This window comes from Narcine bancroftii, chromosome 1, assembly GCF_036971445.1.
Source record: "Narcine bancroftii isolate sNarBan1 chromosome 1, sNarBan1.hap1, whole genome shotgun sequence".
NCBI lineage: Eukaryota > Metazoa > Chordata > Chondrichthyes > Torpediniformes > Narcinidae > Narcine > Narcine bancroftii.
Window position 1 is genome coordinate 391,517,396 of NC_091469.1, and position 19,191 is coordinate 391,536,586.

General features: G+C 39.4%; 2 protein-coding genes across 7 annotated transcripts in view; one reads left to right on the top strand and one right to left on the bottom strand.

Annotated features, from left to right (window-relative positions):
• Positions 1-9,979, top strand: part of ppp1r9a (protein phosphatase 1, regulatory subunit 9A) — a 201,064-nt gene extending 191,085 nt beyond the window's left edge. For all 4 annotated transcript variants that reach the window (XM_069913666.1, XM_069913668.1, XM_069913670.1 and 1 more), the window contains one exon: positions 6,271-9,979. In XM_069913666.1, coding sequence (XP_069769767.1) covers positions 6,271-6,480 — 210 coding nt within the window. In that variant the 3' untranslated portion in view covers positions 6,481-9,979. The remainder of the gene's footprint in view (positions 1-6,270) is intronic.
• A 488-nt stretch (positions 9,980-10,467) lies between these two features.
• Positions 10,468-19,191, bottom strand: part of LOC138751422 (serum paraoxonase/arylesterase 2-like) — a 44,645-nt gene continuing 35,921 nt past the window's right edge. The window contains exons 8-11 of one of the 3 annotated variants that reach the window (XR_011349911.1): positions 14,741-14,869; positions 12,216-12,323; positions 11,969-12,113; positions 11,050-11,134 (exon numbers count right to left, since the gene is read on the bottom strand). Coding sequence is in view for 1 of the 3 variants with exons in the window: in XM_069913671.1 (XP_069769772.1) it covers positions 10,967-11,134; positions 14,741-14,869 (297 nt within the window). In the remaining 2 variants the exon portion in view is untranslated. Of the gene's footprint in view, positions 11,135-11,968; positions 12,324-14,740; positions 14,870-19,191 lie in introns of all 3 variants that reach the window. The other 2 variants (XR_011349910.1, XM_069913671.1) reach the window with 2 other exon arrangements.

Sequence of the window (19,191 nt, forward strand, 5' to 3'; positions counted from 1 at the left end):
TATCTTTAAACATGAAAACAGAATCACACTTTAACTTATCACTATTAACTTAACTAACCTAACTTAACCCCCTTCTAATTTTAAGTGCGTATGTATGTAATATGTGTGTATGTTCAGAAAAGTTTTTTGATTCACAGTCCAATCTCACTTCTCATTCCTCCAAGTTTACTGGTTGCAGGCAATTATTAAACTGTGCACAGAATTTAACATTAATGAAGTTCACCAGGCTTTGGTGCTTGAAAGGTAAATGGTTACCGCTCTGGAAGGTTCTTGTTGATTTTCAGAGGGAGAGATTTGTTGTTTGTTGGACACCCATAACTGATTCCTTGTAACCAGCCACTTCAGCGAAGAAACTTGCCCATCAGGGTTTTCCAGATGATGACCTCTTTCTTTAAGGTCACCACAGAATTCCTTTTTGTTTATTTCAAGTGTAACATTAGACAGACAGTCCCCTCCTCTTGTATGAACTACAAAGGCTTTGACCAGGCTGAACTAAGCACTCGCAACCTGTCTTCTAAATGGGGTTTTTCCACAAGCTTGCCAGCTTGACCTGTCCCAGTCCCACCTGCTGGTGCTGCTGACTGTACCACTGCAGAACTGAATTCACTCTCTCTCTCTGACAAAAAAAAACTGTTTTACTCTCTCTGCTTACATAACCACATGACCCTCTTACACAATCTGCAGCTCCGACAAGTTCTTTCATCTGTTGCCTTTTTGTAAACAACAATCCATTAGTGAAGTCTCTTGGGCACTCTCCCAAGCTTTTGCAAAGGCTCTTGGAGCCGGCCTGTCTAGCATGAACAGAGCTCCAGTATTTTAAATAAGATCTGTTTTAAAGTGTTTGTATGTGGCCTATACTAAAAAACCTGCCTCAATTTATCTCTCAAAAACATATCTATAATCTGTCACGGGTACTTTAAGAGTATAGAAAAGGAAAGAAAATACTTAAGAAGGAAATCAGGAAGGCAAAAAGAAGACTTGAGATTGCTTTGGTAAATAATGTGAAAGTAAGCCCAAAGTGTTTCTACAAGTATATTAAGAGTAAAAGGGTAGTAAGGGACAAAATTTGTCAGATTGGCCATCTATTTGTGGAGCATCACAAGATGGGGAGAGCTTAAACAGTTTTTTTGCATCACTTTTTAGTCAGGAAACGGGCATAGTGCATAAGGAAGAGAAACAAGCATTAGTGGCATGGAACATATGGAGACTAAAAAGGAGGAGGTGCTTGCTGCCTAAAAGCAAATAAAGATACATAAATACCCCAGGCCTGGCATGATGTTCCTTCGGACCTTGAAGAAGACTAGTGTAGAAATTGCAGGGTCCCCGGCAGAAATATTTAAAATATCCTTAGCCATAGGTGAGGTGCCAGAGGATTGGAAGGTAGCTCATGTTGTTCCATTGTTTTAAAAAGAAAATCAGGAAATTAGTCCAGTGAGCCTGATGTTAGTAGTAGGTAAATTATTGGAGGGTGTTCTTACAGATCGGATATTCAAGTATTTGGACAGCCAAAGGCTGATTAGGGATAGTCAGCAGGGCTTTGTTCATGGTAGGTCGTGTTTAACGAATCTTCTATTTATGAGAACGTTACAAGAAAGTAGATGAAAGAAAGGCTGTGGATGTTGTCTACATGGACTTTAGTAAGGCCTTTGACAAGATCCCACATGGGAGGTTAGTTCAAAAGGTTCTGACACTACGTATCTAAGGAAAGGTTGTAAACTGAATTTGAAATTGGCTGAATGGTAGGAGACAAAGAATGGATGATTGCTTCTCAGACTGGAGATCTGTAATTAGTGGTGTTCCTCAGGGATTGGTGCTGGGATCATTGTTGTTTGTTGTCTCTATCAATGAGCTGAATGATAATGTGGGAAATTGGATCAGCAAGTTTGCTGATGACCCTAAGATTAGAGGTGTTGTGGACAGCGAGAAAGGCTTTTAAAGCTTGCAGAGGGATCTGGACCAACTGGAAAAATGGGCCAGGAAATGGAAGATAGAACTTAATGCAGACAAGTGTGAAGTATTTCATTTTGGAAGGACAAACCAAGATAGGACATACACAGTAAATGGTAGAGCTCTAAGGGGTGCGGAGGAACAAAGAGATCTGAGAAATACAGATACATAATTCCCTGAAAGTGGCACCACAGGTAGAGAGGGTTGAAAGAAAGCTTTTGGCATCTTGGCCTTCATAAATCAAAATGTTGTACAGGAGTTGGGATGTTATGGTGTAGTTGTATAAGACATTGGTGAGGCCAAATTTGGTGTATTGTGTGCAGTTCTGGTAACCTCACTACAGGAAGGATATCAGTAAGATTGAAAGAGTACAGAGATTTACTAGGATTTTGCCAGGTTTTCAGGAGTTGAGTTACAGGGAAAGATTAAACAGGTTAGGACTTTATTCCTTTGAGTGTAGAATAATGAAGTGAGATTTGATAGTTACACAATTATGAGGGGTATAGACAGAGTAAGTGTAAGTAGGAGAGATAAATACGGGGCTTTAAGGTGAAAGAGGAAAGATTTAGGTGGAACTTCTTCACTCAGAGAGTGGTGGGAGTGTGATATGAGCTGTCATCTGATGTGGTAAATGAGTGCTCACTCTTAAGTTTTAAGAATAAATTGGATAGATACATGGATGGGAGGTTTATGGACTGGGTGAAGGTCAGTGGGACTAGCGGAATGATGTTTCGGCACAGACTAGAAGGACCAAATGTCTTGCTTTCTGTGATGTAGTGTTTTATGTTTCTAATGAGGTGAGATTTAATAGAGGTATACAAAATTATGATAGGTATAGATAGAGTAAATGGAAGCTGGTTTTTTTCCATTGAGGTTAAGTGAGATTAGAAACTAGAGGACATGGGTTTAAAGTGAAATAGGAAATGTTTAAAAGGAACACTAGGGGTACTTCTTCACGCAGAGAGTAGTGGGTGTGTGGAACGAGCTGTCAACTGAAGTGGTGAATGCAGGCTCAATTTTAACACTGAAGAAAAATTATGACCTGTACTTGGATGGAAATGATATAGAAGGATATGTACTGGGTACAGGTCAGTGGGTCTAAGCAGAATACAAGTCTGGCACAGGTTATAAAGGCCAGTTTCTGTCCTGTAATATTCTTTGGTTCTCTGTTAAAAAGAGATGCTTAATGATGATTGCAGTAGGTTCAGTTGCATCTGCATCTTTGGTTGATGCTGTGCTTCATGGCCATAGGCAGCAAGGCCTGGATAACACTGAGGAATTGGTGTTAAGGAGCATTCTTGCCCTAGAAGTGCCATCTCCATCAACAGAAAGTGTAGCCATTTTTCCCTGACACACCCCATCTGCAGCATCCAGAAAGTTAACTGGATATGCCACTTAAATACCACAGCTATAAGAGCAGGTTGTTGATTGGGTAGTCTTAAGTTTGAGTATGACCTATTTGACCCATCAAAGCTTTTTAAGTGATCACTTGCCTACACAGACATCTCTAACACGCTGACAGGTAGCTGACTTAATTGGTACCCCATCCATCACTAGGGTGACCATTTCATACTTACCAAAACACAGGACATGCAGGGTCAGCATCAGAAACACTCTCGGAGGGAGTCGCCACCATCCCACATCCCACTCATTGCACATACGCCAATTGGCACTTCATACTCTGCCGTCACTTTCCCCTCACTGCATATGCACCACCATCACCCTTACCCCTCATTGCACAAGCGTGAGTCGGCACTTGTGCATGTACGTTAGAAGGAACATGGCTGCACGTGCTGAATTTAACAGTAAGTGCACTTTCTGTACATCCCCAAATGGAGGACAAATTAACGTCCAGCTCAAGGTGGTGCTGGATAGAGGACAGAGGGCTCAAAAGCCAGACTGTCTGGCCTAAAACCAGATGTCTGGCCACACTATCTACCACGTAAATGTTCTTTTATGACACAAAATCTGTTACAAATACAGTCAAATTTTAAAAATCCAGATGCCAGAAATTTGGACCTCCCGAGAATCCAGACTTTTCAAACTCTCTCAGAGATTTAAAATTTAGCAGATTTTTGCATGCGTAATTGTCACAGATCCACAGTGGCATTTTTATTTGTCTTTAAAACTGCTCATTTTGATAAATGAAGCATGCTATATTTGATAATGAACAAATTATTAAAATGTACCTGTTCATCTCTTTATTCCTACTTAAATTTGAATAAAAGTACTGCCCGAGAATCCTGGAAATCTGGATCTGAGCAGTCTGGATTTTTGGACTTCTACTGTAACAAGATAAATGGAGCGACTCACCGAAGCTCTTCCAGAAATCAGAATTCATTATCCAGTATTTGATGCTTGCCTTATTGAGTAGCAGAGTTGTTGGTAGAATGTTTTGCATTAAATTACAGGAATTATTATTTGGTGAGATAATGTGTTGGTCCAATAAGTGATTTGGAAGAATGGCCTTTTTTTGTTACCAGTTTTTAGATTTTTGATTATTAAGGAAATCAAGGTATTTGGATTTAGTGTAGGAAAGTGGTGCTGGGATAAAAGATCAGTTTTTATTGAATTAAATGGCAGAGCAGAACGAGAGATCCTTCTAATTTGTATTATTTTTTTCTGCTGAGTGAAGTCTCACACCTATGCTTCTTATAATCAGCTTGTTCCTTGGAAATATTAGAACCAAGTTTGGAACGAAAACAGAAACTGGTGTCTAAATTCATTAGTTGTGTATACAAACGGTGTAGGTTAACTATGGGTGCTGATCTTTTTTCTGAACTGTTCATGAACATTTCAAAATAAACTAGGATACGATTACAAATAACACCCAATAATCACACAAGAACCAAGCTGATTTGTATTCTTGCAATAGATGCTTTCTAATCTGCTCTATTTCTGATTATGTTTGTGATTATGTTAAATTTTTAGCAACTGCAGCATGTTGCTCTTTATTTGAAGCTTCTAAAGGATGTAAGGTGACGTATCTAGCAGTTTTGGTAATCTGGTAAATCAAGTCAGGTAGATTCACTATACATCAGTATAGTGTTCATTAGCAATCAGGTTTATTGTCATGACCATGTGTCATGAAATTTGTTGTTTTATGGCATTGTTATTGTGCATTATGGGTGCAAAAATTTATAAAAATTACATTTAACTGCTATTTAAAAATAAATTGGTGCAAAAGAAGATCAAAAAAAATGAGGCAGTGTCTGTGGTTCATTGTAATTCATAATCAGATGGCAGTGGGGAAGAAGCTATTGGGTATTTGTGCACCTCCTTCCTAATGAGAAGAAGGCATGGCCTGAGTCATGAGGGTCCTTGATGATGGAGGGTACTTTCTTGAGACACTCCCTTTTGAAAATGTCCTTAATAGAATGAAGACAAATCTCGACAATAGCACTACCCAAGTTCACAAAACTCTGTAGACTTTTCTTGTTAAGTGTATTGGCACCTCCAATACCAGACAGTGATGCCACCAGTCAGAATGCTCTCCATGGTACAGATGTGGAAATTTGCAAGAGTCTCAAGAAAGTCCTATCAACACCATCCTGCGACCACCTTCTAATCTCCAAAACTTCTCTTTTTGAGCTCTGTCTGAATGAAGGCAGAAGTACAGCCAGGTGATCTGACTTACCAGAATGTTGTCTCGGGAAAGAACAGTAGACCTTCCTTATCTTGGTGTAGCAATGATCACAGTTTACATGCTGGTGGTAGTTGGGCAGGGTTTTCGTGAGACAGACCTGGTTAAAGTCACCAACTAAGATTTGTAGTGCGTCGGGGTGGTCTATCTCATTTATTGACTAGGTCATGTAGCTCTGCAAGTGCCTGTTGGTATCTGCATTGGAAGATACCTGTGTTGACAGTCAGCAAGAAGTTGATGTGGCTAATCCACATGATTGGGATCTGCTGCTGGGATCCATTTTCAGAGGGGACAATCACAGATCTGTACTTCTGTCGATCTCTTTCTATAAATATGTTGAGAAGGAGAGAATTGACTCAAACAAAGAAATGAAGGGCGAGTTGTAGGGTTTAGTAATTTTGTTTGGTGAGGTGTGAAAGGAAGTATCACACACTTGATGCCTTTAAATTAGGGATTTAATGTCTTTTGATTATTTGATTTGCAATTTTTGCCATTTATTCTTGATATTTCCTTCTGACCATTCAAGATTAATTTATCTGTCTTTCTTGGTTTTAACAAAGAATTTCTTTCCAAAATGAGCTATATCTTTTTAATAGGTGTACATATATTTTATAACCAAATGCGAAAGAAGATGTTTAATCCAAATGATTGTTTACTTTGTATTAATTTTTTCACTGCAGGCATTAGGTATTAATGTTTCTCAAGACCGGGCTATTGTCAAAAAGAAACTTAAAGAGTTGAAGTCATCAGCTGAAAAAGCACGTAAAGCACAACAGAAATTAGAGAAACAAAGAGAAAAACAAAAAAAAAAGGAACAGGAACAACTTCTGAAAAAGAATAAGAAAACAAGCAAATCATCAATTCTAAAAGCAGAGCCTGACATTGAATAAGACTGGGGTTCAAAATGACAAAGGGTTGTAACAGTTTCCTAGACAGCTGTATCCTTCATAGTTTTGAGAGGAATGCATATATCTCATTGTACTGACACCTTAATTAATCATCTTTTGGTGCCATCGTAAAAGCACCTGAATTCATGGGTTTTTTTTGTTAGTTTCCCATTGCATTCAATGGCTTCATTTGAAGACTTTTGTATGCTTTGCAGATTAAAATTACACTTCATTAAGTTGAATAAAATGTCAAAACTTTAGGGAAAAGTGATCAACTTTTTAAAAGAAATTCTGAAAAATGCATTGTTATCTGCAGTCGTGTCCCGGAATCATCGTCAACACCTAGTATCAGCATTACACAAAATGACTTGATAAAACAGTCCATCTCATAACTCAGAATGCCCAAAATTAGCAAATTCTGAAACCTGCATATTGCACTGAAATACATTGGACACTAAATTAAAAGCCATGCCAAGTAAGATTTTCTGAAGTAGGATGATGTTTTCACTATGGATATTCCAGTTCTTGAAATAAGTTTTACTAGTAGAATATTATTACACAGGCATATTTATTACAAAAAAACTTTTCAGTATAGTAAATGATCTTTTCAGACATGTTACAGAATTAGATTTAAAATAATTTAGTTAAGGCAAAAGATGGTGATTTTTAATTGTTATGGAACTAATTGTATATGGCAAATGATGAAACTTATGGGATTTTATTTGCTGAGGATTTAAGTTTTAGGAAGAGATAGTTAAGTAACAGCAGTTTTTTAAAATATCACTGTTATTGTAGTTAGAATGTTTAATTTGACTTGGTGGTAAAATTTCAACGAAGATAACACACAGTGGAACTTTGGGATTTGATTGTTTAAGTAGTATTGTTTAGATTAGAGGATTTGCATAATTATGCATTTGTGGCTTTATTGATTTGGAACCTATCCAATTTGACCAAGAATTCAGTCCTCTTATTGCTATACTTAATTAGATATAAAGTATTGATTCCTCTTTAGACATTAATCTACCTACCACATAAAATATAAATATTTCCTTAAAAAATTTTTTTTTATGTGAACAGGTTTTTGTATTCTTTCCCATGATTTGATGAATAACCAAGATGATCTTATTAGAAATATTACAATTTTGAACGGTATTTAAAGAGTGTCCTGTGCTCATAAATGTAATTTAGAAATCTTGATTTATGTAGGTAAATGCCTAATTTGTGGACCCCTTTGTATATTACCTGAATTAAACCTATTCCATTTTTTAACATATATAGATATAAAAAAATACACCTCTCAGAAGCACTGAGGATCATTAATGATTGTCTGAAAATGTCATTGCCATGTCTTTTCCATCACTGCATATTGCGTATTTAGTTCATGATCACAACAATCTGGAATTAGAGCCAATGGTTAATATTTAATGTGAGGACAGCATCAAAATATTGAACATATTTTTACATTAAATTTTCATAATGTGGCATTACATACTTTCACCATTGCAGTTTTAAATTTCATTAATTACTTCAAAAATATTTTGTGACTGCATGTTTTTGGTTCTCGGGCATTCATATTAAGCAAATGTGTGTATTTAATTAAACTAATTCAACAGTGGTTGAGAGCTATTTTCCCATTACATGTGCCTAACCTTCTATCTGGAATTCCAAAAACTATCATAGATGGGAGTTTGGCACCAAACATTGACCCAACACGACCCTCACTCAACTCACATGCAGTGTGACTCGGGCAAGCGGGGAGGGGAGAGAAGAGATGGCAGAGCGACACAGGTGGATGAGGGGGAAAGATAGCAGTGTGCCTTGGGCAGGCAAAGGGAGAGACAGCAGCACAACTTGGGAAGGTGAGGGGAGAGAGACAGCAGAGTGACTCAGGCAGGCTTAAAGGGACCCAAATCAAATGATTCCAAACAAAAGCAGGTGTCTGGTCCCAACGATCCCAGGTAAAAGGTTAGGCAGCTGTATCAGTGTGATTTACTGGTTTAATTCATCATTTATGTTGGTTAATGTTTTTGTTGTAGGGAGTACCAGACTAATTAATCTGCAAGTCCAGATGTTTATCAGTTGAGTTTAATTATTAAGTGATATTTTCTAAAGAAAATGAATGTACTTGTTACTATAGGCTTCTATTTCTATAGAGAAGTCATCTGAACCATATTATTGCTTGGGTCTAAACTCCGATTATCCTACTGAATTGTTCATACAGGTATTGTGATGTAGTGTATTTCTGATACATTTTGTTTGCCCTGCTACATTTCAGTCCTTTATTTGAAAGAATGTTTCTTTCACTTTCTTACAAAGATGTAATGTATTTTCATGGTTATCCTCTCTTCCTAACAGTGTCCCAACAGGACAGGTAATTACTCTCACCCACCCCTCTGAAATATATTAAAGCCTGTTAAGGTAATGCCAAAAGTGACTTCTCTCTCACACACACAGTGCTCTACAATTCTGCATCTACCTTTCAGGCATTTGACTCAGAATGAAGGTCTATCATCCACATCCCATTTGGGTTACTGCTCAGAGTGAAGCTATACTGTTCAGATTAGCATCGTTCATCCCTTCTCATTTATTGCAATATGCTTTTTGTGCTATCTTTAAATTTTCAAGATGAAACTAATCATACTTAATCTTAAAATTTATTGATAGTTATGCTAGATTATTTATCTGCTACACTGTTTTTATACAAGCAAATTATTCTCTCTTTGTATGCTGGATAATTATTCCTAAAGTGAAAACTACACAAACTTATCTAATTGCTGAGGTTATAAATCACATTTCTATAATTAACTATATCAATTGATCTGTTATATATTGTTTTGGCGTGTAAATAACTATTTTCTGATTAAATGCTGTGACAGAGGGAAAAAAAAACAATGACATTAACTTTACATATTAAATGTCCAAAACAATGAAATAAATTTAGCAAACTTAAGATAATGATCCAGAATAGGAAGGCGTGTACAGTAGGGAGAGATTTTTTTTATATATAAACTATTAAAGGATGTTGTATTTGATGTGTTTGCTATTTTTAATTGTGTAACAGTTAATTTTAAGGTAATAGGGTTCCATGATTAATGACTGGGCAGCTAAGAAATGCACTGAGGATATTAAAATTGTTTTTATTTGCTGGGTGTACCTTTTTGTAAGATAAGTACCAAAACGTGGAAGATTTTGCTTTAAATGTGTACAAATAGCATGGCCTGACATCTGATTGAAGAGCTGTTCAGTGTTCCTCTTCCTGCATGATAATGAAGTGCCATGCCTGAATCAGCTTCTGTGTTTCGTGATGTGTTGCATTCTTGTTAAGTTTACAAACTTACATTCTCAATTATTTTTTAATGTTAATAACTGATGGAAATTTATAATCGCTAGTTTTTTTTTAATTTAAATGCCTGTAAAACTATTTGGATAAATGTAAATAACCAACTTGCCAATTAGTAAGCACTGTTGACAGACAATATGCATTAAACATAATTGAAATGTCTCAACTCTGGTTTCTTCATTATTTTAAGGATTATTCAAAGTGAAAGAACATATTAAGTAACAGATTTTTCTAAGCACAGCATCATCATTCTCAATAAAATTATTCTTTTTTTTCAGAAAGTGACTGGGTTTGTCAATTTATCAATATTTCCTGTGCTTCATTTAGATTATTCCTCAATTATTTTGTCTCGACTTGAATTTCAACTCCAAACTTAATTATTGATTGAAATTGTAGTACTACTTTAGAAAATGAAACCACCTCAAGCTTTGGGAAGTGGGTAGGGATAGGAAAGCACCGTCCTGTTGCCCAACCAAAGGTTTGTACAATATGTAATGATTCACATATTCCTCAATGTAAGAAAATCGAACACTTTGCAAGATTACCTTAAAATACTTCTTGAATGTAAAGAAAATCTTCAATTTAATTTGGAAATTATGTTGGTTCATGATGGTAAAACAAATGAACAAAAAATACGCAAGGAATTAATATTGTACGTAATTCATTAAAGATTTTAATTCACTGAAGAGAAAATACACCATTGAAATTATTGCTTTGTTTTATTTAAATCATTACATATTAATCTTGAGAAAATGAGATCAGTTTCTCCATTAAAAATATTCCAATGTCTTGTTAATTGGATAAAGTGAGAGCTCTTTACGATCTGTATGTAATATCCCACCCAAGTGGTAACAGGAAAGCATTAACAAAATCAGAGATATTTCATGTTTACAAAATGCTTTTGGGTTACTCGGGAGGATTATTTGAATTGTTTACTCACATCATAGGGTTTAAACCAGCACCTTGTAGAGCAAAATAATTATATAATGGGAAATGAACATTGACATTTTCCAATCAATACCCACCTACAAATACATCAACACATGGATTTGTGCCTTTTACAACTTAATAAGAATTCTTAAAATATGCAAATGATTAATTGATAACATTACCTCACAATAGATTGAAAAAAAATCACACTTTAAAAAGTTATGAACTAACAAGCTCACAGTGGAGAGCCTTGTGAAAAATTGTGCCAATAAGCAATTTATTTTTGTACACAGTGGCAACTGAAGCCCCTTGAAGTACAGAACCATTGTTCAAGTAAACTTGGGTCATTCGGACATCCTTCGAAAGAATATTTTCTATTTTGATTACCTATGTGCAAAAAAAATGCTGAATAAACACAAAGACTAATGGACCAATAATCAAAGCAAATCACTTTTGTCAAAATAAATAACTAATTTTTTGAAATGATAAAAGTTCTAGCAGTGAGTCAGAATACCAAAGTGATTTCAAGAATGACGGGGCATTGGCATTAGTGCATTTGATCGCAAGTCAGAACTTTTGTTCATATTAACAATGAACCGGCCCACGTGGAACTCTACACAGGGGCTGTTGTGTCATTAATGCTGAAAGATCTGACAGAAAAACTACTGCCCAAACTTATAATTAAATAGTTTGACATAGTGTTAAAGACAGTTACAGGAGAAAAAGTTATAGTGCTAGGGAAATGTAAAGTGGGCATAAGGGATAAAGAAAGGATTACCTCTCTACATTGTAGATAAAAAAGGACCTGCCTCGTTTAGAAGGGATTGGTTGACGCACATCCACTTCATTGGAAAGCAATTAGTGGGGTGATGATTAAAAAGAAATTAAAGCTACAACAGGTGCTTCAGAAGTACCAGAGAGTGTTTGGGAAAATTTCAGGGAGTCCAGGTCAAATTGTATGTGAAACCAGAAGCAAAACCCAAGTTTAATTAAGCCAAAAAGGGAATTGAGACTGAACTCAACTCATAAGGTGAAGGAATAATTAAGGAACTTAAGTACAATGACTTGTTCCCCCACACCTTGATGAAGGGCTCAAGAATGAAATGTTGGTGATGTATCTTTACCTTTGCTACATACAGGCACTGTTTGACTTGCTGAGTTTCTCCAGCATTTGTGTATTTATCCACTAAACCACAGTGTCAATAGAATCCTTTGTTTTACCTCAGTACAGTGACTGGGCAGCTCCTATTCCACTGGTCAGAAACCCAGTGGTGAAATACGAATTTGTGGTGATTATAAGGTCACATTAACCAAGCCCTGCAAGTCCCTGGACATCCAGTTCTGAGCCAAGGAATTATTTCAAGCTCTGAATGGTGGGAAAGAGTTCATGAAATTAGACTTATCACAAGCATATCAACAAGTCGAATTGGATACCAAATCAAGGAAGTACATTGCTATCAACACTCACCTGGGATTGTTCACTTATACCAGGATGCCATATGGGATATCATCAGCTCCAGCAATATTTCAAGCTGTTATGGTCCATCTATTGCAAGGACTAAATGTTGGATGTTACCTAGATGACATCATCACTAAAGGTCATGAAAATGCAGAGCACCTAGCCAGATTAGAACAAGGTAAAGTCTGACTGCTTCAAGACAAATATGTATTTAATGGTACCCTCTGTAACATATTTGGGATTTACGATTGACAGTGAAAGAGGATGGATACACCTCGCACCAAAGCCACCCTGCCCATTGAATTGAGCTGAGTTATAATCGCTTTTAGGTTTGGTTACTCACTATCGAAAGCACATCCCTAACATGTCAACTTTTTGCAACTTGCTCAAACAATTGTTGAAACCAACAAAGCTTTTAATCATCTGAAGAAACTGTTGCTCTCATTCACTATGACCCAGACAAGGAAGCTTCACCTGTTTGTTTAGGTGCAGTATCACAAGTCTCCGAAAAAGGAGAACAACCAGTTGCATATGCTTCCCGCTCTCTAATGGCCTGTGAATGAAACTACGCGCAACTGGAGAAGGAAGAATTGGCCATAATATTTGGTCTCAAGCGATTCCACCAATACCTACATAGCAGGAAGTTCACCTTAGTGACAGATAATCAACGATTGAGTTTGATCTTAGGGCCCAGGAAAGCAGTGGCAAGAATTCAAAGATAGGCGATGGAACTCACAGCGTACGATTATGATCTAAAGCATCGTCCTGCAGAAAAGAACAGCCATGCTGATGTATTGTTGTGCTTGCCTCTTCTGGTGACAGAACAAACTGAAGGGAATATTAATTGGACTGCGGAAGCACAGCTATTAACCAGGAACAACTTCACCACTTGCCCATTACAGCAAAGACTATCAGCAAGAGGTACAAAAAGAGACCACATTATTGAAGATTCTGTACTTCACCTTGAATAAGTGGCCCGAAGCTGACAGTATTACCCCCAAATTGAAAGTTTTTTTATATACAGCTGGAAAGCACGCATGTCTGGTGGCCATCAACTGACATGGACATTGAACAGATGGTTCGGAGTTGCCACATCTTCCAAGAAATGCACCTGAAAGCTCCCCAAGCAGAAGCGAACCCACGGGCACGGCCTTCACAACCATGGCATTGAATTCTGGGGGAAAACTTTCTGATTATTGTTGATGGAAAATCCAAATGGCCTGTTATGTTGCGAATACGATCGACAACAGAAAAGACAACTGAGAGACTACAAGGTGTGTTCAGAGGTTATAGATTATCCATAGAACAGATTTCAAACAATTGACCACAATTTGCATCAGACGCTTTCAAGCAGTTCCTGCAAAACAACATGTAGCACATATTGTCTGCACCCTCCCATCCTAGTACAAATGGGAAACTTTGTGCAGACTTTTAAAAGGGCAATGAAAGCAAAGAAGTCATTAAAAACATCATGGAGTCATAAAATTGCAGAATTTCTGTTATCATACAGAACAACACTGCACTCCACTACAAAATGCATGCCAGCAGAACCAATGTTAGGGTGCAACTTAAGAACCCAACTTGCAGCAGTGCGCCCAAACATGGGACTACGTATTCAATGGTTGATATTCCCAGTAAGCACACAAGATCACTGGAAATCGGAAAAAAATATTAGTCAGAGATTACTGGGAACATAAAGGAACATGGATAAGAGGTGTGCTTCTCAAGAAACTAAGTCCATGTTTATATTCGGTACTAGTGGGTGACAAGATATGAAAACAACACATTGACGATCCCATGTCCATTCCAATTTCAGATGATCCCCCTGACATTCTGACTTTGGCACAACCCAACTATGCTGTCCCTTAAATAGCCCCAGTACCAGTTACTGAGACACCATCATTGGTGACTATACAGGGGTAAGATGCCAGCCAAGCACTAGATACACAGCCAATAATGTATGCCAGTGAGGAGAAGTCATCTGCTCCAGAAAAGTGGCAAAGACCTATTCAGTGTTCTTCATCCCTGAGAAGATCCAAGAGAGAAACAGAAAGCACTCATTATTCTGATGTGTTTCATGTGAGGCGATTCACCTGTGATCTTGGATGGAACTGAATTTGTGTTCTTGTCAGTTTAAAATAGTAGAGATTTACTCAGCTGCATTTAAATCAAACTGATTGTTATCCCTCGACTTCAAATGTCCCCAAGATGAAAATATTATTGTCTCTGTAGTTAAAAAAAAATCTCCAATTCAGAAAATAAGTTGATAGGTATTTAGAACATAACCTCATTTCGGTGACTATTACCATTTTCTACTTTTTTTTGTTTAAATACAATTTTGTTTCTGGAAATAGCACAAATTATACACAAGTATTTATAAACCACATTGGCAGATATTCAACCATAATCAAAGAGAGCTCAACATTCAGAAGATAACTAATTTACATGCATTTTAAAATTAAAATTCTTATCTTACAAAATAATCTTAAATACAAAATTATCAAAACACGGAACATACATTTGAAATTACAAACCTCAGATCCAGTGGGATTTTCAGGATTGTTTAGAAACATTTTCCAGGCACTTAAACAAGCACCAGTCCAAACATCTCCAGTCTTTGGATCCACCTCTAGGTTGTCTAGTCCTATTCCCACATTCAAACTCTTCGCACAGGGAAAAAAACAACATTAACATTAGGCAAAACAATTGGAACTTTAAGACTGCTAATCCATATTGTCTACAACAACATAACTGTGAATTTGCCTTGTTCTCATGCATCTTCAGCATGTCTCTTACTGTTTTATTCTTAGTTTTCAGCTTCATAATGGCTTTCATTTCAACTTTCATTGGCACAACTCTGGTCCTCGTGTCGAAAAACGATAACTACAAACTCCAAAGGTGATCAAAAGTTTAGAAGCAAGCTTAGATCTCTTATACCTGCACCAATGAAGCAATTAAACAGACCCGAGTAGTCACAAACACCTGTGAAGCCAAATGTTGCCAACATTATGGTGCCTTGAAATGAGGGGATTATGTACGAAAAGTGCTGTGATTTCTACATGGTGCTACAAGCCCAAAGGGCCCCAAAACCCAGCAGCAATAGACATACATCATGACAAGTATTTATTTAAACAAAAGTTATTTTTAATCAACTTTAAACATGAAAATAGAATTAAACTTTAACTTATCTCTATACTAAACTAACCCAAATTAACCCCCTTCTAATTCTAAGCGCATGTGTATGTAATGTGTGTGTAAATTTAAGAAAAGTTATTTGGTTCACAGTTCAATCTCACTTCTCCTTATTCCAAGTTCTCTGGATACTGTGGATATATGTATGTTTATACATATATATATATATATATATATATATATATATACACACACACATATATATCGGTTGAGGATGGAGATCTTGTCGCTGAGGAGGACTTTGCCGTCTGAGCTGCGCAGTGGGCTTTGGACTTGGGGTGAGGGGCCGTACACAGCCTTTAGAGCACACATGTCAAACTCTGGCCCGCGGGTCAAATTTGGACTGCGATATAATTATATTTGGCCCGCAAGATCATATCAAAAATGTATTAGAGGTGGCCCGCTGGCCGCCGCGCCAGTATAGCGCATGCACAGTAACCACTGTGTCCCAGGGTGAGAGAGAGAGAAAAATCCTGGTCCTTGAAAAGTAGTGGTGGGTGGTTTTATAAACACGCTGTCGTGTCCCCCCGCCCACCCACCCCCCCCCCACCCCCCCACCGCAGCGTGGCCTGGCCGGTGTCAGGGGAAGCCAAGGCCGCTTCCCAGCGCCCGGAACCCCAGTGGCACAGCGTTTCTTGGAGCTGCAGATGGAGTCGGGACGCTGGAGGGAAGATTGGGGCTCCCCGCCGGGCGATGGGGGCGCCGGCAACCGGCCGCCCTGCACCTTCCCACCAGACCAGCGGCGGGTGCCCGGAGTACACATGGAGAGCGAGGCTGGTCGGGCAGGTAGGGTGGAACCCCCCACCAATCTCGGGAGTGGCGTGGGCTGGATCGGGATTAGCCGCGCTCACCTGCTCCTCCACCGCTGACCGGGATCCCAGCGCGGTCCTGAGCGCAGAGACTGCCCTGGAAAGGTCCTGGGACACCGGCACGGAAAGAAGAGCAGGGACCGTAGAACATTACAGATCAGAAACAGGCCCTTCGGCCCTTTGACTTTACCTCGTGAAAACCCAACACTGGAGAAACTCAGCGAGTTAAACCGTATCCTTTATCAGCAGAGAGGTACCTGACAATGTTTGGCCCTTGATCCCCCTCATCAATGTATGAGCGTAAGTCTGTGGTTCTCGTAAAAACACCAGAAGGGAGAAACTCAGCAGGTCAAAGGGGGTCCAGTAGAAACTCAGCAGGTCAAAGGGGGGTCCGGCAGAAACTCAGGGGGGGCCTGACCTCGCCAGGACCGTTGCCCACTCCCCCTCCCTGTCGCAGGCCGACCCGCGACTCACGGTGACGGGGCCGCTGATCCGCCGAGATGCCGCCCTGCAGCGAGAGCCGATGCCCCCGCACTGTCGTTGTCCAACCCGATCATCCGCAAACCCCGCCATCCCGCACACAGGCCTGAGTAAGTATTATGAACTTTAATTTCAGGATAAAACGATCTTCCAATAGTTTCATGTCACAGTGATAAATATATTCCTGGTTAAAAATGGTCCTGCACCTGGATACAAGCTCATTAGGCATAAAACTTGAAAAGTGTGTAAATCAAAGGATATCTGTACCAATGGAAAAAGGGCATGGCAAATAACCCTGCTAGAGTTCATGCCCACAATCAGTCACCCATTTCAGGAATCATGTTATTCTCCCACATTCTCAATAGCCCTCAGATTTATTATTCGACAGCACACTAGCAACATTTGACAAATCCTCTATAGAGAAATATTATTTATTGAATATTTTATTTCTCATTTGTTAATGCTTCTGGAAAGAGTTTATCCAAAACTATTATTAAACATTTATTTTAATAAGAAAAAGTTTAACATTACATAGGTTGAAAGAAGAGAAAACATGCAGATGTTGAAAATTTTCAATAAATATTTAGTTCGGCCCTCGACTTAGTCCAAGTTTTTAATTTTGGCCCTCCGTGAAATTGAGTTTGACACCCCTGCTTTAGAGCCTCATAAAAACCCCTGAACTCGCCAATGTCCGCACTGAGCTGGATTCGTTTGGCGAGGCTAGTCCACCACTCATTTTGGATCTCCCGGAGTTTGTGCTGAAGATGGCTGCATGCGCGACGGAAGGCTCGTTTCTTCTCCGGCCAGGACGGCTTTGCAAGGTGAGCCTGGAGGGCTGCTCACTTCTTTGCCAGCAGCTCCTGGATTTCCTGGTTGTTTGCGTCGAACCAAACGTTTGCGTCCTTGTTTTTCCTGGAAGAGAAGCCCAGTACCTCTTCAGTGGATTGAAGTTTGGCAGTCTTCAGCTGATCCCAGAGGGTTTCAGGGGACGAGACAGTGAGGCGGATTGCATTCTCGAGCTTTGCTTTGAGGTTTGCCTGGAAGTTTCCTCTCACTTTGTCTGACTGCAAGTTTCCAACATTGAACCTCTTTTTGGGGGCTTTACTGTTCCTGGACTTTGGCTTGAAGGGAAGGTTGAGCTTGCAGCGAACCAGCCGGTGGTCAGTGTGGCATTCCACGCTGGGCACGACCCTGGTGTGGAGCACATCTCGTTTGTCTCTTTCTCGCACCAGGACAACATTCATTGGAGCGACTTCATCTCCAACATCAAAGTACTCGAGATGGCAGAAGCCAACAGCATTGAATCCACGCTGCTGAAGATCCAACTGCGCTGGGTAGGTCACGTCTCCAGAATGGAGGACCATCGCCTTCCCAAGATCGTGTTATATGGCAAGCTCTCCACTGGCCACCGAGACAGAGGTGCACCTAAGAAGAGGTACAAGGACTGCCTAAAGAAAGCTCTTGGTGCCTGCCACATTGACCACCGCCAGTGGGCTAATATCGCCTCCAACCGTGCATCTTGGCGCCTCATAATTCAGCGGGCAGCAACCTCCTTTGAAGAAAACTGCAGAGCCCACCTCACTGTCAAAAGACAAAGGAGGAAAAACCCAACACCCAACCCCAACCCACCAATTTTCCCTTGTCTGCCTGTCCCGCATCGGACTTGTCAGCCACAAACGAGCCTGCAGCTGACGTGGACATTACCCCTCCATAAATCTTCATCCGCGAAGCCAAGCCAAAGAAGAAGACATATTATATATATATATATATATACACACACACACACATATACACACACACACACACACATATATATACACACACACACACACACATATATATACACACACACACACACACATATATATACACACACACACACACACATATATATACACACACACACACACATATATATACACACACACACACACACATATATATACACACACACACACACACATATATATACACACACACACACACACATATATATACACACACACACACACATATATATATATATATATATATATATATATATCTTCTTCTTTCTTTCTTTGGCTTGGCTTCGCGGACGAAGATTTATGGAGGGGGTAAAAAAGTCCACGTCAGCTGCAGGCTCGTTTGTGGCTGACCAGTCCGATGCGGGACAGGCAGACACGATTGCAGCGGTTGCAAGGGAAAATTGGTTGGTTGGGGTTGGGTGTTGGGTTTTTCCTCCTTTGCCTTTTGTCAGTGAGGTGGGCTCTGCGGTCTTCTTCAAAGGAGGCTGCTGCCCGCCAAACTGTGAGGCGCCAAGATGCACGGTTTGAGGCGTTATCAGCCCACTGGCGGTGGTCAATGTGGCAGGCACCAAGAGATTTCTTTAGGCAGTCCTTGTACCTTTTCTTTGGTGCACCTCTGTCACGGTGGCCAGTGGAGAGCTCGCCATATAATACGATCTTGGGAAGGCGATGGTCCTCCATTCTGGAGACGTGACCCATCCAGCGCAGCTGGATCTT